This window comes from Bombina bombina, chromosome 5, assembly GCF_027579735.1.
Source record: "Bombina bombina isolate aBomBom1 chromosome 5, aBomBom1.pri, whole genome shotgun sequence".
Taxonomy (NCBI): Eukaryota; Metazoa; Chordata; class Amphibia; order Anura; family Bombinatoridae; genus Bombina; species Bombina bombina.
This window is the reverse complement of record NC_069503.1, coordinates 393170761-393194037: the sequence shown is the minus strand read 5'-3', so window position 1 is coordinate 393194037 and position 23277 is coordinate 393170761. Positions and strand designations below refer to the sequence as shown.

The 23277-nt window shown below is 39.8% G+C and overlaps 1 protein-coding gene across 2 annotated transcripts in view; it reads right to left on the bottom strand.

Annotated features, from left to right (window-relative positions):
* LOC128660401 (ubiquitin-conjugating enzyme E2 E2) overlaps positions 1 to 23277 on the bottom strand; it is a 746956-nt gene that overhangs the window by 555783 nt on the left and 167896 nt on the right. For both annotated transcript variants that reach the window (XM_053714227.1, XM_053714226.1), the window contains exon 2: positions 978 to 1162. In XM_053714227.1, the coding sequence (XP_053570202.1) occupies positions 978 to 1153 (176 nt within the window). In that variant the 5' untranslated portion in view covers positions 1154 to 1162. The remainder of the gene's footprint in view (positions 1 to 977; positions 1163 to 23277) is intronic.

Genomic DNA, 23277 nt, shown 5'->3' with positions numbered 1-23277 from the left:
AAACCTAGGTATTGTAAACGGATTGGTACAGAGCAAAGGATACCCACGGAGTGGCTTTGGAAAACAATTAAATTTGCAGACAAGATTTCTGATATACGGTAGAGATATGTTAATGAAATGCTATTGATAAAAAGCGTATTAGGGGTAGTTAGTTAGTAACAGGCATAGAAAATATTTACTTACAGTGGTCCTTTAATCTGAACTTCAAATGAGTAGTAGATTTTTTTTCTTACAAATTTCAAAGTTATGTCTATTTCCCCTCCTTCTGTATCATGTGACAGCCATTAGCCAATCACAAATCCATTTACGTATATACTATGGGGCCCATTTATAACGGCCCGAATGGGGCCGTATACCCCTGTTTTAGGCTTGCAGGAAACAGAAGTTAAGAAGCAGCTGTTTTAAGATCGCTGCTCCTTAACTTGTATGCCTCCTCTGAGGCGGCAGACATTAATCCGCCCGATCTCATACGATCGGGTTGATTGACATCACTGCTTGTGCAATGGTAAATGCCGACAGCGTATGCTGTCAGCATTTATCAATGTATGGCGGACATGATTCGCTACAGCAGATCATGTCCGCCAGTCACTTGCATGCTCTATCTGAACCATGTACGTTTAATTTTGAATCAAATATCCCTTTAAAGTCACTCTCATCCCCTGAATATATGTTGTAATAATGTTACCTGTTACTAGCTATCCAAAATATATTCTTTCCTATTTCTTTTTGGTTCGGTATAACACCACTACAATTACAGGGTAGTCAAAGATGCTCAAAAATAAAGTCTTTGGTGATGGCAGCAATTATTAATCTGTGCCGGTGTAGGTGGTTTTGGAGGTTAATTTAGGATGGTTTAGTGCTGCCTGTGACAGTGTGCAAAATTAAAAAAAAAACACAATAAAACAAACATAAAAATTGGTTTAACAATCATTTTGCAAATTTAATTAAACTACAGTTGATGTTAAATAAATGAGTACCTTTTGGCACTAGTTGACAGTTTGGCTGCTGTTTTGCTGGATATTTTCCCTTCCTTCTTCTTGGGTTGAACTTTTTCCCGTTCTTGTTCATTTTGAACACTTTCACGCTGGTCTCCATCAGAGCTTCCACCACTAGTACTTGGACTATCATCCACTCTTTGACCTTCAGTTGACATTTTCAGTATCTGCAAAGTAAAATAAGTTATAAATGTATTAAAAGAAAAATTAAACTATAAATAAGCAAATGTATTTATTCTGACAAATATCCACCCTGAAGATTTCAGCATTGCTTGCTGTAACTTGTTATTCATACAGAATATACAGAGTGAGATAAGAGTTTTAGAGCAACTTTACTCAGTAAGCTAATACACTACATATTCTATTATAATATATATATATATATATATATATATATATACACACACATTATATATATATATATATATATATATATATATATATATATATATATATATATATATATATATATATATATATATATATATATAAAGATGTAGAGATGGGTGCACTCCCAGAAACAAGCTTTATATGCCAGGGTGCTAGTAGTAGATAGAGCTGAAGAACGAAGCACTCTCGGGTCTTATCAAGTGTACAACAAAATTTTATTTACAGTGGTCTATCGAGACCAAAAAAAGTGAACACGCAATTCAAAAATCAAATCAAAACAAAAACCAAGGTGATCACTCTTGAAAAAAAGAAAAAAAATGTATAAATATATAAAAAGATTAAAAAGAATATCCCAGGATAAAAATGCTGAAGTCTGCGGTGTGGATCCGTTTAGCGTGTTTTTTAGATCGATATTAAAGGGACAGTATACACCAATTTTCATATAACAGCATCTAATAGACATTACTATAAAGAATGAGATGCACAGATACATATTTACTGTTTATTTCCTTGTTTAAATTTAAATAAGCTTGAACTAGTTGTATGTAAAGTGAGGTCAAAAATATAACAATGAATAAAAAGTTGAATGATTTTTAGATTTAAAGGGACAGTAAACCTTAAAAATAATGTTATATAATTCTGCACATAGTGCAGAATTATATAACATTATTTAAGTGCTATAGTTCTAATAGCCTTTTTTCTCTTTAAATATGTAAAAATTACGGCGCTTTTACAGACCCGCTCTCTGCTGAGCGGGTCTGTAATATTTAGTCAGCGCATCGGGCCAGCTGTATAGTCACAGCCCGGCCCGACCGCGCCATAGCACTAAGTGCAGCTCGCTCCTGTCACAAAAAAGATAAAAGAATTCTATGATGATAACAAAGAACAGAATGTATTAAAATTAGAATTACAATTGCAGTTGCAATTAGAGATCCCTTATGTCTTTCATGTTTCTAGGTTTATAGAAAGGCTGCCAAATCGATGTCTAAGTTTAAACCATATGACTATATAGTGTTCAAATGATGAATCCAATATAATATATATATTTGTATGTCTCTGTGTGTATATATATATATATATATATATATATATACATACACACACACATACTGAATATATATATATATATATATATATACACATATACATACACACATGTACAGTGGATATAAAAGTCTACACACCCCTGTTAAAATGTCAGGTTTCTGTGATGTAAAAAATTGAGACAAAGATAAATCAATTCAGAACTTTTCCCACCTTTAATGTGACCTATAAACTGTACAACTTGATTGAAAAACAAACTGAAACTTCTAGGCGGAGGGAAGTTAAAATAAAAAAACTAAAATAATATGGTTGCATAAGTATATATATATATATATATATATATATATATATATATATATATATATATATATATATAAATAAATAAATATACCCACATACACAGTTGTTTGCAAAAGTTTAGGCACCCCTGACAATTTCCTTGGTTTTCATTTATAAATAATTGGGTGTTTGGATCAGCTATTTCATTTTCATCTATCAAATAACTGAAGGACACAATAATATTTCATAGTGAAATGAGGTTTACTGGATTAACAGAAAATGTGCAATATGCAATCAAACAAAATTAGACAGGTGCATAAATATGGGCACCCTTGTCATTTTGTTGATTTGAATACCTGTAACTACCTAGCACTGATTAATTGGAACACACAATTGGTTGGGTGAGCCCATTAAGCCTTGAACTTCATAGACAGGTGCATCCAATCATGAGAAAAGGTATTTAAGGTGGCCAATTGCAAGTTGTTGTTCTCTTTGACTCTCCTCTGAAGAGTGGCAACATGGGGGCCTCAAAACAACTCTCAAATGACCTGAAAACAAAGATTGTTCAACATTATGGTTTAGGGGAAGGCTACAAAAAGCTATCGCAGAGATTTAAGCTGTCAGTGTCCACTGTGAGGAACATAGTGAGGAAATGAAAAACCACAGGCACAGTTTTTGTTAAGGCCCGACGTGGCAGGCCAAGTAAAATATCGGAGAGGCAAAGGATGGTGAAAAATGGTCAAAAACAGCCCACAGACCACCTCCAAAAACCTACATCAGCATCTTGCTGCAGATGGAGTCACTGTGCATCGTTCAACAATTCAGCGCACTTTGCACAAGGAGAAGCTGTATGGGAGAGTGATGCGTTAGAAGCCTTTTCTGCACACACGCCGCAAACAGTGTCTATTGAGTTATGCAAATGCACATTTGGACAAGCCAGCTTCATTTTGGAAGAAGGTGCTGTGGACTGATGAAATAAAGATTGAGTTATTTGGTCATAACAAGGGGCGTTATGCATGGCGGCAAAAGAACACAGCGTTCCAAGACAAACACTTGCTACCCACAGTAAAATTTGGTGGATGTTCCATCATGCTGTGGGGCTGTGTGGCCAGTGCCGGTACTGGGAATCTTGTTAAAGTTGAGGGTTGCATGGATTCCACTCAACATCAGCAGATACTTGAGAATAATGTTAAGGAATCAGTCACAGAGTTGAAGTTACGCCGGGGCTGGATATTTCCTCAAGACAACGACCCAAAGCACTGCTCAAAATCTACCCTGACATTTATGCAGAGGAACAAGTACAATGTTATGGAATAGCCATCCCAGTCCCCAGACCTGAATATCATTGAAAATCTGTGGGGTGATTTGAAGCGGGCTGTCCGTGCTCAGCAACCATCAAACCTAACTGAACTGGATATGTTTTGCAAGGAGGAATGGTCCATAATACCTTCATCCAGACACTAATTACAGGCTAGAGGAAGCGTCTAGAGGCTGTTATTTTTGCTAAAGAAGGCTCTATTAAATATTGATGCAATATTTCTGTTGGGGTGCCCACATTTATGCACCTGCCTAATTTCATTTGGATGCATATTGCACATTTTCTGTTAATCTAATAAACCAGGGCTCGACAAACCCAATAAACCTCATTTCACTACTGAAATATTACTGTGTCCTTCAGTTATTTGATAGATCAAAATGAAATTGATGATCCAAACACCAAATTATTTATAAATGAAAATCATGGAAATTCTCAGGGGTATCTAAACTTTTGCATACAACTAATATCTATCTCTCTAAATCTATATATATATGTGTGTGTGTGTGTGTGTGTGTGTGTGTGTGTGTGTGTATATATATATACAGGGAGTGCAGAATTATTAGGCAAATGAGTATTTTGACCACTTCATCCTCTTTATGCATGTTGTCTTACTCCAAGCTGTATAGGCTCGAAAGCCTACTACCAATTAAGCATATTAGGTGATGTGCATCTCTGTAATGAGAAGGGGTGTGGTCTAATGACATCAACACCCTATATCAGGTGTGCATAATTATTAGGCAACTTCCTTTCCTTTGGCAAAATGGGTCAAAAGAAGGACTTGACAGGCTCAGAAAAGTCAAAAATAGTGAGATATCTTGCAGAGGGATGCAGCACTCTTAAAATTGCAAAGCTTCTGAAGCGTGATCATCAAACAATCAAGCGTTTCATTCAAAATAGTCAACAGGGTCGCAAGAAGCGTGTGGAAAAACCAAGGCGCAAAATAACTGCCCATGAACTGAGAAAAGTCAAGCGTGCAGCTGCCAAGATGCCACTTGCCACCAGTTTGGCCATATTTCAGAGCTGCAACATCACTGGAGTGCCCAAAAGCACAAGGTGTGCAATACTCAGAGACATGGCCAAGGTAAGAAAGGCTGAAAGACGACCACCACTGAACAAGACACACAAGCTGAAACGTCAAGACTGGGCCAAGAAATATCTAAAGACTGATTTTTCTAAGGTTTTATGGACTGATGAAATGAGAGCGAGTCTTGATGGGCCAGATGGATGGGCCCGTGGCTGGATTGGTAAAGGGCAGAGAGCTCCAGTCCGACTCAGACGCCAGCAAGGTGGAGGTGGAGTACTGGTTTGGGCTGGTATCATCAAAGATGAGCTTGTGGGGCCTTTTCGGGTTGAGGATGGAGTCAAGCTCAACTCCCAGTCCTACTGCCACCTTCTTCAAGCAGTGGTACAGGAAGAAGTCTGCATCCTTCAAGAAAAACATGATTTTCATGCAGGACAATGCTCCATCACACGCGTCCAAGTACTCCACAGCGTGGCTGGCAAGAAAGGGTATAAAAGAAGAAAATCTAATGACATGGCCTCCTTGTTCACCTGATCTGAACCCCATTGAGAACCTGTGGTCCATCATCAAATGTGAGATTTACAAGGAGGGAAAACAGTACACCTCTCTGAACAGTGTCTGGGAGGCTGTGGTTGCTGCTGCACGCAATGTTGATGGTGAACAGATCAAAACACTGACAGAATCCATGGATGGCAGGCTTTTGAGTGTCCTTGCAAAGAAAGGTGGCTATATTGGTCACTGATTTGTTTTTGTTTGTTTTTGAATGTCAGAAATGTATATTTGTGAATGTTGAGATGTTATATTGGTTTCACTGGTAAAAAACATAATTTATGTAAGAACTTACCTGATAAATTCATTTCTTTCATATTAACAAGAGTCCATGAGCTAGTGACGTATGGGATATACATTCCTACCAGGAGGGGCAAAGTTTCCCAAACCTTAAAATGCCTATAAATACACCCCTCACCACACCCACAAATCAGTTTAACGAATAGCCAAGAAGTGGGGTGATAAGAAAAAAGTGCGAAGCATATAAAATAAGGAATTGGAATAATTGTGCTTTATACAAAAAAATCATAACCACCACAAAAAAGGGTGGGCCTCATGGACTCTTGTTAATATGAAAGAAATGAATTTATCAGGTAAGTTCTTACATAAATTATGTTTTCTTTCATGTAATTAACAAGAGTCCATGAGCTAGTGACGTATGGGATAATGAATACCCAAGATGTGGATCTTTCCACACAAGAGTCACTAGAGAGGGAGGGATAAAATAAAGACAGCCAATTCCTGCAGAAAATAATCCACACCCAAAATAAAGTTTAACGAAAAACATAAGCAGAAGATTCAAACTGAAACCGCTGCCTGAAGAACTTTTCTACCAAAAACTGCTTCAGAAGAAGAAAATACATCAAAATGGTAGAATTTAGTAAAAGTAAGCAAAGAGGACCAAGTTGCTGCTTTGCAGATCTGGTCAACCGAAGCTTCATTCCTAAACGCCCAGGAAGTAGATACTGACCTAGTAGAATGAGCTGTAATTCTCTGAGGCGGAATTTTACTCGACTCAACATAGGCAAGATGAATTAAAGATTTCAACCAAGATGCCAAAGAAATGGCAGAAGCTTTCTGGCCTTTCCTAGAACCGGAAAAGATAACAAATAGACTAGAAGTCTTACGGAAAGATTTCGTAGCTTCAACATAATATTTCAAAGCTCTAACAACATCCAAAGAATGCAACGATTTCTCCTTAGAATTCTTAGGATTAGGACATAATGAAGGAACCACAATTTCTCTACTAATGTTGTTGGAATTCACAACTTTAGGTAAAAATTCAAAAGAAGTTCGCAACACCGCCTTATCCTGATGAAAAATCAGAAAAGGAGACTCACAAGAAAGAGCAGATAATTCAGAAACTCTTCTAGCAGAAGAGATGGCCAAAAGGAACAAAACTTTCCAAGAAAGTAATTTAATGTCCAATGAATACATAGGTTCAAACGGAGGAGCTTGAAGAGCTCCCAGAACCAAATTCAAACTCCAAGGAGGAGAAATTGACTTAATGACAGGTTTTATACGAACCAAAGCTTGTACAAAACAATGAATATCAGGAAGATTAGCAATCTTTCTGTGAAAAAGAACAGAAAGAGCAGAGATTTGTCCTTTCAAAGAACTTGCGGACAAACCCTTATCTAAACCATCCTGAAGAAACTGTAAAATTCTCGGTATTCTAAAAGAATGCCAAGAAAAATGATGAGAAAGACACCAAGAAATATAAGTCTTCCAGACTCTATAATATATCTCTCGAGATACAGATTTACGAGCCTGTAACATAGTATTAATCACGGAGTCAGAGAAACCTCTTTGACCAAGAATCAAGCGTTCAATCTCCATACCTTTAAATTTAAGGATTTCAGATCCGGATGGAAAAAAGGACCTTGCGACAGAAGGTCTGGTCTTAACGGAAGAGTCCATGGTTGGCAAAATGCCATCCGGACAAGATCCGCATACCAAAACCTGTGAGGCCATGCCGGAGCTATTAGCAGAACAAACGAGCATTCCCTCAGAATCTTGGAGATTACTCTTGGAAGAAGAACTAGAGGCGGAAAGATATAGGCAGGATGATACTTCCAAGGAAGTGATAATGCATCCACTGCCTCCGCCTGAGGATCCCGGGATCTGGACAGATACCTGGGAACTTAGTTTCTTGTTTAGATGAGAGGCCATCAGATCTATCTCTGGGAGCCCCCACATTTGAACAATCTGAAGAAATACCTCTGGGTGAAGAGACCATTCGCCCGGATGCAACGTTTGGCGACTGAGATAATCCGCTTCCCAATTGTCTACACCTGGGATATGAACCGCAGAGATTAGACAGGAGCTGGATTCCGCCCAAACCAAAATTCGAGATACTTCTTTCATAGCCAGAGGACTGTGAGTCCCTCCTTGATGATTGATGTATGCCACAGTTGTGACATTGTCTGTCTGAAAACAAATGAACGATTCTCTCTTCAGAAGAGGCCAAAACTGAAGAGCTCTGAAAATTGCACGGAGTTCCAAAATATTGATCGGTAATCTCACCTCCTGAGATTCCCAAACTCCTTGTGCCGTCAGAGATCCCCACACAGCTCCCCAACCTGTGAGACTTGCATCTGTTGAAATTACAGTCCAGGTCGGAAGCACAAAAGAAGCCCCCTGAATTAAACGATGGTGATCTGTCCACCACGTTAGAGAGTGTCGAACAATCGGTTTTAAAGATATTAATTGATATATCTTCGTGTAATCCCTGCACCATTGGTTCAGCATACAGAGCTGAAGAGGTCGCATGTGAAAACGAGCAAAGGGGATCGCGTCCGATGCAGCAGTCATAAGACCTAGAATTTCCATGCATAAGGCTACCGAAGGGAATGATTGAGACTGAAGGTTTCGACAAGCTGTAATCAATTTTAGACGTCTCTTGTCTGTTAAAGAAAGAGTCATGGACACTGAATCTATCTGGAAACCCAGAAAGGTTACCCTTGTTTGAGGAATCAAAGAACTTTTTGGTAAATTGATCCTCCAACCATGATCTTGAAGAAACAACACAAGTCGATTCGTATGAGACTCTGCTAAATGTAAAGACTGAGCAAGTACCAAGATATCGTCCAAATAAGGAAATACCACAATACCCTGTTCTCTGATTACAGACAGAAGGGCACCGAGAATCTTTGTGAAAATTCTCGGAGCTGTAGCAAGGCCAAACGGTAGAGCCACAAATTGGTAATGCTTGTCTAGAAAAGAGAATCTCAGGAACTGAAAATGATCTGGATGAATCGGAATATGCAGATATGCATCCTGTAAATCTATTGTGGACATATAATTCCCTTGCAGAACAAAAGGCAATATAGTCCTTACAGTTACCATCTTGAACGTTGGTATCCTTATATAACGATTCAATAATTTTAGATCCAGAACTGGTCTGAAGGAATTCTCCTTCTTTGGTACAATGAAGAGATTTGAATAAAACCCCATCCCCTGTTCCGGAACTGGCATAATTACTCCAGCCAACTCTAGATCTGAAACACAATTCAGAAATGCTTGAGCTTTCACTGGATTTACTGGGACACGGGAAAGAAAAAATCTCTTTGCAGGAGGTCTCATCTTGAAACCAATTCTGTACCCTTCTGAAACAATGCTCTGAATCCAAAGATTGTGAACAGAATTGATCCAAATTTCTTTGAAAAAACGTAACCTGCCCCCTACCAGCTGAACTGGAATGAGGGCCGTACCTTCATGTGAACTTAGAAGCAGGCTTTGCCTTTCTAGCAGGCTTGGATTTATTCCAGACTGGAGATGGTTTCCAAACTGATACTGCTCCTGAGGACGAAGGATCAGGCTTTTGTTCTTTGTTGAAACGAAAGGAACGAAAACGATTGTTAGCCCTGTTTTTACCTTTAGACTTTTTATCCTGTGGTAAAAAAGTTCCTTTCCCACCAGTAACAGTTGAAATAATAGAATCCAACTGAGAACCAAATAATTTGTTTCCCTGGAAAGAAATGGAAAGTAGAGTTGATTTAGAAGCCATATCAGCATTCCAAGTCTTAAGCCATAAAGCTCTTCTGGCTAAGATAGCTAGAGACATAAACCTAACATCAACTCTAATAATATCAAAAATGGCATCACAGATAAAATTATTAGCATGCTGAAGAAGAATAATAATATCATGAGAATCACGATTTGCTACTTGTTGCGCTAGGGTTTCCAACCAAAAAGTTGAAGCTGCAGCAACATCAGCCAATGATATAGCAGGTCTAAGAAGATTACCTGAACACAGATAAGCTTTTCTTAGAAAGGATTCAATTTTTCTATCTAAAGGATCCTTAAACGAGGTACCATCTGACGTAGGAATGGTAGTACGTTTAGCAAGGGTAGAAATAGCCCCATCAACTTTAGGGATTTTGTCCCAAAATTCTAACCAGTCAGGCGGAACAGGATATAATTGCTTAAAACGTTTAGAAGGAGTAAATGAATTACCCAATTTATCCCATTCTTTGGAAATCACTGCAGAAATAGCATTAGGAACAGGAAAAACTTCTGGAATAACCGCAGGAGCTTTAAAAACCTTATCCAAACGTATAGAATTAGTATCAAGAGGACTAGAATCCTCTATTTCTAAAGCAATTAGTACTTCTTTAAGTAAAGAGCGAATAAATTCCATTTTAAATAAATATGAAGATTTATCAGCATCAATCTCTGAGATAGAATCCTCTGAACCAGAAGAGTCCAAAGAATCAGAATGATGGTGTTCATTTAAAAATTCATCTGTAGAGAGAGAAGATTTAAAAGACTTTTTACGTTTACTAGAAGGAGAAATAACAGACAAAGCCTTCTTTATGGATTCAGAAACAAAATCTCTTATGTTATCAGGAACATTCTGCACCTTAGATGTTGAGGGAACTGCAACAGGCAATGGTACATTACTAAAGGAAATATTATCTGCTTTAACAAGTTTGTCATGACAATTATTACAAACAACAGCTGGAGGAATAGCTACCAAAAATTTACAGCAGATACACTTAGCTTTGGTAGATCCAGCAGGCAGTGATTTTCCTGTAGTATCTTCTGGCTCAGATGCAACGTGAGACATCTTGCAATATGTAAGAGAAAAAACAACATATAAAGCAAAATAGATCAAATTCCTTATAAGACAGTTTCAGGAATGGGAAAGAATGCCAAATATCAAGCTTCTAGCAACCAGAAGCAATGAAAAATGAGACTGAAATAATGTGGAGACAAAAGCGACGCCCATATTTTTTAGCGCCAAATAAGACGCCCACATTATTTGGCGCCTAAATGCTTTTGGCGCCAAAAATGACGCCACATCCGGAACGCCGACATTTTGGCGCAAAATAACGTCAAAAAATGACGTAACTTCCGGCGACACGTATGACGCCGGAAACGGAAAAGAATTTTTTGCGCCAAAAAAGTCTGCGCCAAGAATGACGCAATAAAATGAAGCATTTTCAGCCCCCGCGAGCCTAACAGCCCACAGGGGAAAAAAGTCAAATTTTTGAGGTAAGAAAAATATGATAATTCAATGCATAATCCCAAATATGAAACTGACTGTCTGAAAATAAGGAAAGTTGAACATTCTGAGTCAAGGCAAATAAATGTTTGAATACATATATTTAGAACTTTATAAATAAAGTGCCCAACCATAGCTTAGAGTGTCACAGAAAATAAGACTTACTTACCCCAGGACACTCATCTACATGTTTGTAGAAAGCCAAACCAGTACTGAAACGAGAATCAGTAGAGGTAATGGTAAATATAAGAGTATATCGTCGATCTGAAAAGGGAGGTAAGAGATGAATCTCTACGACCGATAACAGAGAACCTTATGAAATAGACCCCGTAGAAGGAGATCACTGAATTCAAATAGGCAATACTCTCTTCACATCCCTCTGACATTCACTGCACGCTGAGAGGAAAACCGGGCTCCAACTTGCTGCGGAGCGCATATCAACGTAGAATCTAGCACAAACTTACTTCACCACCTCCCTTGGAGGCAAAGTTTGTAAAACTGATTTGTGGGTGTGGTGAGGGGTGTATTTATAGGCATTTTAAGGTTTGGGAAACTTTGCCCCTCCTGGTAGGAATGTATATCCCATACGTCACTAGCTCATGGACTCTTGTTAATTACATGAAAGAAATAAATAATTGAAATGGGTATATATTTGTTTTTTGTTAAGTTGCCTAATAATTATGCACAGTAATAGTCACCTGCACACACAGAAATCCCCCTAAAATAGCTAAAACTAAAAACAAACTAAAAACTACTTCCAAAAATATTCAGCTTTGATATTAATGAGTTTTTTGGGTTCATTGAGAACATGGTTGTTGTTCAATAATAAAATTAATCCTCAAAAATACAACTTGCCTAATAATTCTGCACTCCCTATATATATATATATATATATATGTATATATATATATATTTATATTAGGGCTGGGCGATATATACCACGGATATGGTTTTAAACAGCGATTAAGCACCACGATTTAAAAACCGCGAGAAAATTTTTTAGCTTTCCCATAGTTAGTGCAGGGCCATTGAGGGGAGCGCATCTGGAATATATGATCGCAGTTATAATAATTTAGGTCTATAATATAGCCTGAATGTATTGTTTTGTTAGTTTCTTTATTATAAATACTTTATTTATAAGCAGTCATAGTTTTTGATACTTATTATTGCTAACAATATATTCCTTATTCAGAAGCGGGTTCTCGCTAGGGTAGGAGTGACCAGCTCCACCTCACGCCCCTTTTCCTGCGCTCGCACTCACTTTGTTCTCTGCTGCTCCCCCTCCCCACGTGACTGGGCTCTGGGATACCAGGGCATTAAGAATTGGAACCGGGGGTTGCTAAATCATCTGGGGTGCAAATAACGCTGGATCTACAGAGGATCTGTAAACGAAGATCGCCGTTAGGTTTCCTCGTGTGTTAGGGGGCACGCATTTGTATAATGGCTATCGGTCCAGTACTTATTAAAACTTTGTAGTGTAGAATAGATGGCTAATAAAAGGGGATCCATACCTTGGCCATGCCCAGACGGCCATTTGTGACCCTCCCGGACCTTGTATTTCTGGCACGGTGTGTCTGTTTCACTAATGTGTTATAGGTATTAACCGGCTGGAGGTCCAGTGTGACACAGCTCAACGTGGCATGAAGAGGTTTGGCTACTGCTGGGTGAGGCACCGATCACACTTCACCCCAGGTGTGACCCGCAGTGTCTACATGTCCTTTGGTTTTTTGCCTAGTGTGGAACAATACCCATATTAAACCTTCCATAAGTCAACCTTTAATTCATTCACTCTCTTATAGTCTCTCTAAAAATTATCAGAAAAATCTAACCAAGAAATAAATATGGTTCTTTAAAATACTGTTTAAAATGTGGAGATATATATACATACATATACATATACTGTGTGTATATATATATCCATGGATTCTGTCAGTGTTTTGATCTGTTCACCATCAACATTGCATGCAGCAGCAACCACAGCCTCCCAGACACTGTTCAGAGAGGTGTATTGTTTTCCCTCCTTGTAAATCTCACATTTGATGATGGATCACAGGTTCTCAATGGGGTTCAGATCAGGTGAACAAGGAGGCCATGTCATTAGATTTTCTTCTTTTATACCCTTTCTTGCCAGCCACGCTGTGGAGTACTTGGACGCGTGTGATGGAGCATTGTCCTGCATGAAAATCATGTTTTTCTTGAAGGATGCAGACTTCTTCCTGTACCACTGCTTGAAGAAGGTGGCAGTAGGACTGGGAGTTGAGCTTGACTCCATCCTCAACCCGAAAAGGCCCCACAAGCTCATCTTTGATGATACCAGCCCAAACCAGTACTCCACCTCCACCTTGCTGGCGTCTGAGTCGGACTGGAGCTCTCTGCCCTTTACCAATCCAGCCACAGGCCCATCCATCTGGCCCATCAAGACTCACTCTCATTTCATCAGTCCATAAAACCTTAGAAAAATCAGTCTTGAGATATTTCTTGGTCCAGTCTTGACGTTTCAGCTTGTGTGTCTTGTTCAGTGGTGGTCGTCTTTCAGCCTTTCTTACCTTGGCCATGTCTCTGAGTATTGCACACCTTGTGCTTTTGGGCACTCCAGTGATGTTGCAGCTCTGAAATATGGCCAAACTGGTGGCAAGTGGCATCTTGGCAGCTGCACGCTTGACTTTTCTCAGTTCATGGGCAATTTTGCGCCATGGTTTTTCCACACGCTTCTTGCGACCCTGTTGACTATTTTGAATGAAACGCTTGATTGTTCGATGATCACGCTTCAGAAGCTTTGCAATTTTAAGAGTGCTGCATCCCTCTGCAAGATATCTCACTATTTTTTACTTTTCTGAGCCTGTCAAGTCCTTCTTTTGACCCATTTTGCCAAAGGAAAGGAAGTTGTGGTTTGTATTTTTATGGTCCCAGAGTGTAATGGGAAAAACGTAAAAATTAAGGTGTTAGTCATTTATAAGAAAATTGCGAGTAAATCGCAATATAAAATTGCGATTTTCTTATAAATGACTAACAATAACACCTATATATATATATATACATACACACACACACACATATACATACACAAACACACACACGGAAATTTAACAGTGGCGAGTGAAAGTTAGTGAGTGATTGTCTACACATTGGGGCCTATCTTTCAAGCTGTCAACCTAAAATATGCTGGAATTCCACATCGTAATTGTTGCGAGATTGATCCGCCCTAGTTATCAAAGCCTCAAGACCGTCAAACTTTGAAATTTGTGACGTCACATACGATTCGCCGGTCTCAATCCGACGCAGATCGATGATTACGTCATTACAGATGTTCTGAATACACATTCGGCTCTGACACTTTTTCCCAGTTATCAAACTTTTAACAGGTACGCTCGCGGCTATTCGGACGCATCGTACCTGGTTTTCAATCTGCCACCCTGGAGGCCGCGGATGCCATAGAAATCAATGGGAGTCTGAAAGCAGCGAAAGCTTATGTTCGATGATGCAAGACAAAGAAATATAACCCATTGATTTCTATGGTAGAAAACAAGTAACGTTTACACCTAACACCCTAACATAAACCCCGAGTCTAAACACCCCTAATCCGCCGCCCAACATTGCCATAACCTAAATAAAATGTATTAACCCCCATTACTCCACTTCCCAACATCGCCGCAACCTAAATAAAGTTATTAACCCCTATCCCACCACTTCCCGACACCGCCGACACTAAATAAACGTATTAACCCCTAAACTTCTGGCCTACCACATCACTAACTAAACCTATTAACCCCTAAACCGTCATCCCCCCACATCGCCAAAAACTAAATTAAGCTATTAACCCCTAAACCTAACAACCCCCTAACATTAAATTCAAATTACAACGAAGTTGCAGGACAACCTATTGTTATTGTTAGGATTATTATTATTATTCCGCCAAACTTATTCTATTGCCCATAACTCTTGAACTGCTAAGCTCTTGAAATCAGGTATGCTGGTAAATCCTATTGCTTTGCTACATCTGATGCAACATTGAACTCATAGGGCATAAGGTTAGGCAGCCATATTGCTTTTTGCGACAAATTTCGAGAAACGCTTAAAAATCTTTCTCTCTGGAACTGCTTATGTTACAACTTTGAAACTTTCTGTGCTTAGTGCTGCTATGAACTAGAATTGTCATTGCTCAACAGAAGTGCCGTGATCACATGATGTAGCAGCTATCTTTCATTTTGTGAAAATCTTTAAACATCTTCTTCTCTTAAACCGCTTAGTGCAATAAAGCGCAATTTTGCACATATGCTCCTTGCAAGGTTCTGTATCAAGTTTGTTCAAATTGCGATTTTTCCATAATCAACATGGCTGCTGTGAGAAATTAACCTTTTAATCGACATTTGATTGCGTACATTTGCACTTTATACATTAGTTTTACAATATTTAACAATATTGAAGTGTAATAGACACATGATTACACAGAGTCATAATCCTCAAAGACAATATTGTAGTTAAAATTTGCACTGTGCAGTCGCCTTCGTGAAATAAAACATTTGAAAATTTTCATGAAACTACTGCAAATTGTAGAGGTCTATGTCATTAGTGTGTGCAATATGAAAGCCATACATTACACAGTGTGGCGGCCATTTTGTTTCGTATGTGCTGTTTTTAAAAACTTAAAAAAAATCTTCTATGAAACCGCTTATGAGACAGACGTGAAACTTGGTTTAAAGTTATCTTATGACCAATATTCAGATTTGTTCAAGAGAAGTCAATTGGTCATGTGGTTTGGAAGCCATTTTGAATTGTTCAAAATTGCTTAACAATATTTTTTAATTAATAATAAAACAAAACCGTTTAACAAAAATGCTTTATTTTGCCATGTTTATTGACATAAATGGTGAGCACTGTTGTGCGTAATATGGAGGCTGTATAACTTATGATCGGGCAGCCATCTTGGTTTACGCGAAAATATTGAAAGTCTATTTTCTTTGCAACCAATTATGTAAGAACTGTGAAATGTGTTGTATAATCTTATATGGTGACCTAGATTAACAATTGCTCATTAGGAGAGAATCAGTCAGATGATGTGGCAGCAATATTGGTTTTATGTTTATCGTAATTATTTTTAATTCAATACTGCCTCTTTTGATTCAATTGCTCACAAAACACAAATTACTTATGCTAAACTCTTGAAATCAGGTATGCTGGTACAGCCTATTGCAATGCTACATCTCATGCAACATTGAACTCATAGGACATATTGCAAAAATCTTTAAACATCTTCTCTTAAACTGCTTAGTGCAATAAAGCACAATTTTGCACATATATTCCTTACCAGGTCCTCTACCAAGTTTGTTCAAACTGTGATTTTTCTATAATCAACATGGCTGCCGTAAGACATTAGCCTATTTATTGACATTTAAAGGGACACTGTACCCAAAAATTTACTTTCGTGATTCAGATTGAGCATGAAATTTTAAGCAACTTTCTAATTTACTCCTATTATCAAATTTTCTTCATTCTCTTGGTATCTTTATTTGAAATGCAAGAATGTAAGTTTAGATGCCGGCCCATTTTTGGTGAAAAACCTGGGTTGTCCTTGCTGATTGGTGGATAAATTCATGCACCAATAAAAAAGTGCTGTCCAGAGTACTGAAACAAAAAAAAACTTAGATGCCTTCTTTTTCAAATAATGATAGCAAGAGAACGAAGAAAAATTGATAACAGAATTTATGTTTACCTGATAAATTTCTTTCTCCAACGGTGTGTCCGGTCCACGGCGTCATCCTTACTTGTGGGATATTCTCTTCCCCAACAGGAAATGGCAAAGAGCCCAGCAAAGCTGGTCACATGATCCCTCCTAGGCTCCGCCTACCCCAGTCATTCGACCGACGTTAAGGAGGAATATTTGCATAGGAGAAACCATATGGTACCGTGGTGACTGTAGTTAAAGAAAATAAAATATCAGACCTGATTAAAAAAACCAGGGCGGGCCGTGGACCGGACACACCGTTGGAGAAAGAAATTTATCAGGTAAACATAAATTCTGTTTTCTCCAACATAGGTGTGTCCGGTCCACGGCGTCATCCTTACTTGTGGGAACCAATACCAAAGCTTTAGGACACGGATGAAGGGAGGGAGCAAATCAGGTCACCTAAATGGAAGGCACCACGGCTTGCAAAACCTTTCTCCCAAAAATAGCCTCAGAAGAAGCAAAAGTATCAAACTTGTAAAATTTGGTAAAAGTGTGCAGTGAAGACCAAGTCGCTGCCCTACATATCTGATCAACAGAAGCCTCGTTCTTGAAGGCCCATGTGGAAGCCACAGCCCTAGTGGACTGAGCTGTGATTCTTTCGGGAGGCTGCCGTCCGGCAGTCTCGTAAGCCAATCTGATGATGCTTTTAATCCAAAAAGAGAGAGAGGTAGAAGTTGCTTTTTGACCTCTCCTTTTACCTGAATAAACAACAAACAAGGAAGATGTTTGTCTAAAATCCTTTGTAGCATCTAAATAGAATTTTAGAGCGCGAACAACATCCAAATTGTGCAACAAACGTTCCTTCTTTGAAACTGGTTTTGGACACAGAGAAGGTACGATAATCTCCTGGTTAATGTTTTTGTTAGAAACAACTTTTGGAAGAAAACCAGGTTTAGTACGTAAAACCACCTTATCTGCATGGAACACCAGATAAGGAGGAGAACACTGCAGAGCAGATAATTCTGAGACTCTTCTAGCAGAAGAAATCGCAACTAAAAACAAAACTTTCCAAGATAATAACTTAATATCAACGGAATGTAAGGGTTCAAACGGAACCCCCTGAAGAACTGAAAGAACTAAATTGAGACTCCAAGGAGGAGTCAAAGGTTTGTAAACAGGCTTGATTCTAACCAGAGCCTGAACAAAGGCTTGAACATCTGGCACAGCTGCCAGCTTTTTGTGAAGTAATACCGACAAGGCAGAAATCTGTCCCTTCAGGGAACTTGCAGATAATCCTTTTTCCAATCCTTCTTGAAGGAAGGATAGAATCCTAGGAATCTTAACCTTGTCCCAAGGGAATCCTTTAGATTCACACCAACAGATATATTTTTTCCAAATTTTGTGGTAAATCTTTCTAGTCACAGGCTTTCTGGCCTGAACAAGAGTATCGATAACAGAATCTGAGAATCCTCGCTTCGATAAAATCAAGCGTTCAATCTCCAAGCAGTCAGCTGGAGTGAAACCAGATTCGGATGTTCGAACGGACCCTGAACAAGAAGGTCTCGTCTCAAAGGTAGCTTCCAAGGTGGAGCCGATGACATATTCACCAGATCTGCATACCAAGTCCTGCGTGGCCACGCAGGAGCTATCAAGATCACCGACGCCCTCTCCTGCTTGATCCTGGCTATCAGCCTGGGGATGAGAGGAAATGGCGGGAACACATAAGCTAGTTTGAAGGTCCAAGGTGCTACTAGTGCATCCACTAGAGCCGCCTTGGGATCCCTGGATCTGGCCCCGTAGCAAGGAACTTTGAAGTTCTGACGAGAGGCCATCAGATCCATGTCTGGAATGCCCCACAGGTGAGTGACTTGGGCAAAGATTTCCGGATGGAGTTCCCACTCCCCCGGATGCAATGTCTGCCGACTCAGAAAATCCGCTTCCCAATTTTCCACTCCTGGGATGTGGATAGCAGACAGGTGGCAGGAGTGAGACTCCGCCCAAAGAATAATTTTGGTTACTTCTTCCATCGCTAGGGAACTCCTTGTTCCCCCCTGATGGTTGATGTACGCAACAGTCGTCATGTTGTCTGATTGAAACCGTATGAACCTGGTCCTCGCAAGCTGGGGCCAGGCCTGGAGAGCATTGAATATCGCTCTCAGTTCCAGAATATTTATCGGTAGAAGAGATTCTTCCCGAGACCAAAGACCCTGAGCTTTCAGGGATCCCCAGACCGCGCCCCAGCCTATCAGACTGGCGTCGGTCGTGACAATGACCCACTCTGGTCTGTGGAACATCATCCCTTGAGACAGATTGTCCAGGGACAGCCACCAACGGAGTGAGTCTCTGGTTCTCTGATTTACTTGTATCTTCGGAGACAAGTCTGTATAGTCCCCATTCCACTGACTGAGCATGCACAGTTGTAATGGTCTTAGATGAATGCGCGCAAAAGGAACTATGTCCATCGCCGCCACCATCAACCCGATCACTTCCATGCACTGAGCTATGGAAGGAAGAGGAACGGAATGAAGTATCCGACAAGAGTCCAGAAGCTTTGTTTTTCTGGCCTCTGTTAGAAAGATCCTCATTTCTAAGGAGTCTATAATTGTTCCCAAGAAGGGAACCCTTGTTGACGGGGATAGAGAACTCTTTTCCACGTTCACTTTCCAGCCGTGAGATCTGAGAAAGGCCAGGACAATGTCCGTGTGAGCCTTTGCTTGAGGAAGGGACGACGCTTGAATCAGAATGTCGTCCAGGTAAGGTACTACTGCAATGCCCCTTGGTCTTAGCACCGCTAGAAGGGACCCTAGTACCTTTGTGAAAATCCTTGGAGCAGTGGCTAATCCGAAAGGAAGCGCCACGAACTGGTAATGTTTGTCCAGGAATGCAAACCTTAGGAACCGATGATGTTCCTTGTGGATAGGAATATGTAGATACGCATCCTTTAAATCCACCGTGGTCATGAATTGACCTTCCTGGATGGAAGGGAGGATAGTTCGAATGGTTTCCATCTTGAACGATGGGACCTTGAGAAATTTGTTTAAGATCTTGAGATCTAGGATTGGTCTGAACGTTCCCTCTTTTTTGGGAACTATGAACAGATTGGAGTAGAACCCCATCCCTTGTTCTCTTAATGGAACAGGATGAATCACTCCCATTTTTAACAGGTCTTCTACACAATGCAAGAACGCCTGTCTTTTTATGTGGTCTGAAGACAACTGCGACCTGTGGAACCTCCCCCTTGGGGGAAGTCCCTTGAATTCCAGAAGATAACCCTGGGAGACTATTTCTAGCGCCCAAGGATCCAGAACATCTCTTGCCCAAGCCTGAGCGAAGAGAGAGAGTCTGCCCCCCACCAGATCCGGTCCCGGATCGGGGGCCAATATTTCATGCTGTCTTGGTAGCAGTGGCAGGTTTCTTGGCCTGCTTTCCCTTGTTCCAGCCTTGCATTGGTCTCCAAGCTGGCTTGGCCTGAGAAGTATTACCCTCTTGCTTAGAGGACGTAGCACCTTGGGCTGGTCCGTTTTTACGAAAGGGACGAAAATTAGGTCTATTTTTTGCCTTGAAAGGCCGATCCTGAGGAAGGGCGTGGCCCTTACCCCCAGTGATATCAGAGATAATCTCCTTCAAGTCAGGACCAAACAACGTTTTCCCCTTGAAAGGAATGTTTAGTAGCTTGTTCTTGGAAGACGCATCAGCCGACCAAGATTTCAACCAAAGCGCTCTGCGCGCCACAATAGCAAACCCAGAGTTCTTAGCCGCTAACTTAGCCAATTGCAAAGAGGCGTCTAGAGTGAAAGAATTAGCCAATTTGAGAGCATTGATTCTGTCCATAATCTCCTCATAAGGAGGAGAGTCACTATCGAGCACCTTAAGCAGTTCATCAAACCAGAAATATGCGGCAGTAGTGACAGGGACAATGCATGAAATGGGTTGTAGAAGGTAACCCTGCTGAACAAACATCTTTTTAAGCAAACCTTCTAATTTTTTATCCATAGGATCTTTGAAAGCACAACTATCCTCTATGGGAATAGTGGTGCGTTTGTTTAAAGTAGAAACCGCTCCCTCGACCTTGGGGACTGACTGCCATAAGTCCTTTCTGGGGTCGACCATAGGAAACAATTTTTTAAATATGGGGGGAGGGACGAAAGGAATACCGGGCCTTTCCCATTCTTTATTAACAATGTCCGCCACCCGCTTGGGTATAGGAAAAGCTTCTGGGAGCCCCGGCACCTCTAGGAACTTGTCCATTTTACATAGTTTCTCTGGGATGACTAAATTTTCACAATCATCCAGAGTGGATAATACCTCCTTAAGCAAAATGCGGAGATGTTCCAATTTAAATTTAAATGTAATCACATCAGATTCAGCCTGCTGAGAAATGTTCCCTAAATCAGTAATTTCTCCCTCAGACAAAACCTCCCTGGCCCCCTCAGATTGGGTTAGGGGCCCTTCAGAGATATTAATATCAGCGTCGTCATGCTCTTCAGTAACTAAAACAGAGCAGCCACGCTTACGCTGACAAGGGTTCATTTTGGCTAAAATGTTTTTGACAGAATTATCCATTACAGCCGTTAATTGTTGCATAGTAAGGAGTATTGGCGCGCTAGATGTACTAGGGGCCTCCTGAGTGGGCAAGACTCGTGTAGACGAAGGAGGGAATGATGCAGTACCATGCTTACTCCCCTCACTTGAGGAATCATCTTGGGCATCATTGTCATTATCACATAAATCACATTTATTTAAATGAATAGGAATTCTGGCTTCCCCACATTCAGAACACAGTCTATCTGGTAGTTCAGACATGTTAAACAGGCATAAACTTGATCAGAAAGTACAAAAAACGTTTTAAAATAAAACCGTTACTGTCACTTTAAATTTTAAACTGAACACACTTTATTACTGCAATTGCGAAAAAACATGAAGGAATTGTTCAAAATTCACCAAATTTTCACCACAGCGTCTTAAAGCCTTGAAAATATTGCACACCAATTTTGGAAGCTTTAACCCTTAAAATAACGGAACCGGAGCCGTTTTAAGCTTTAAACCCCTTTACAGTCCCTGGTATCTGCTTTGCTGAGACCCAACCAAACCCAAAGGGGAATACGATACCAAATGACGCCTTCAGAAGTCTTTTATAAGTATCAGAGCTCCTCTCACATGCGACTGCATGCCATGCCTCTCAAAAACAAGTGCGCAACACCGGCGCGAAAATGAGACTCTGCCTATGCTTTGGGAAAGCCCCTAAAGAATAAGGTGTCTAAAACAGTGCCTGCCGATATTATTATATCAAAATACCCAGATAAAATGATTCCTCAAGGCTAAATATGTGTTAATAATCAATCGATTTAGCCCAGAAAAAGTCTACAGTTTAAATAAGCCCTTGTGAAGCCCTTATTTACAATCGTAATAAACATGGCTTACCGGATCCCATAGGGAAAATGACAGCTTCCAGCATTACATCGTCTTGTTAGAATGTGTCATACCTCAAGCAGCAAGGGACTGCAAACTGTTCCCCCAACTGAAGTTAATTGCTCTCAACAGTCCTGTGTGGAACAGCCATGGATTTTAGTTACGGTTGCTAAAATCATTTTCCTCATACAAACAGAATTCTTCATCTCTTTTCTGTTTCTGAGTAAATAGTACGTACCAGCACTATTTGAAAATAACAAACTCTTGATTGAATAATGAAAAACTACAGTTAAACACTAAAAAACTCTAAGCCATCTCCGTGGAGATGTTGCCTGTACAACGGCAAAGAGAATGACTGGGGTAGGCGGAGCCTAGGAGGGATCATGTGACCAGCTTTGCTGGGCTCTTTGCCATTTCCTGTTGGGGAAGAGAATATCCCACAAGTAAGGATGACGCCGTGGACCGGACACACCTATGTTGGAGAAAATAGGAGTAAATTAGAAAGTTGCTTAAAATTGCATGCTCTTTCTGAATTACAAAAGAAAAAAATTGGGTTCAGTGTCCCTTTAATTGTGTAAATTTGCACTTTATGTAACAGTGTAATAGACACATGATTACACAGTCATAACCCTCAAAGACAATATTGCAGTTAAAATTCGCACTGCGCACTCGCCTTCATGAAATAAAACACTTGCAAATGTTAATCAAACTTCTGCAAATTGTAGAGATCAGCATTAGTATGTGCAATTTGAAAGCCATACATTGCATAGCTTGGCGGCCAAAAATCTTCTTCTCCGAAACCCACTTATAGCATAGTCATATTTAGTCATAAGATAATTCTATAAACAAAATTTCAAGTCTAACATTCAGATTTGTTCCAAAGAAGTTGATAGGTCATGTGGTTTGGCAGCCATTTTTAATTGTTCAAAAATGCTTAATGATATTTTTTAATAATAAAACAAAAACCGTGTTACAAAAATGCTTTATTTTTGCCATGTTTATTGACATCTATGGTGAAAACTATTGTGCATAATATGGAGACTGTATATCACATGATCTGGCAGCCATTTTGTTTTATGCAAAAAGTTCAAAAATATA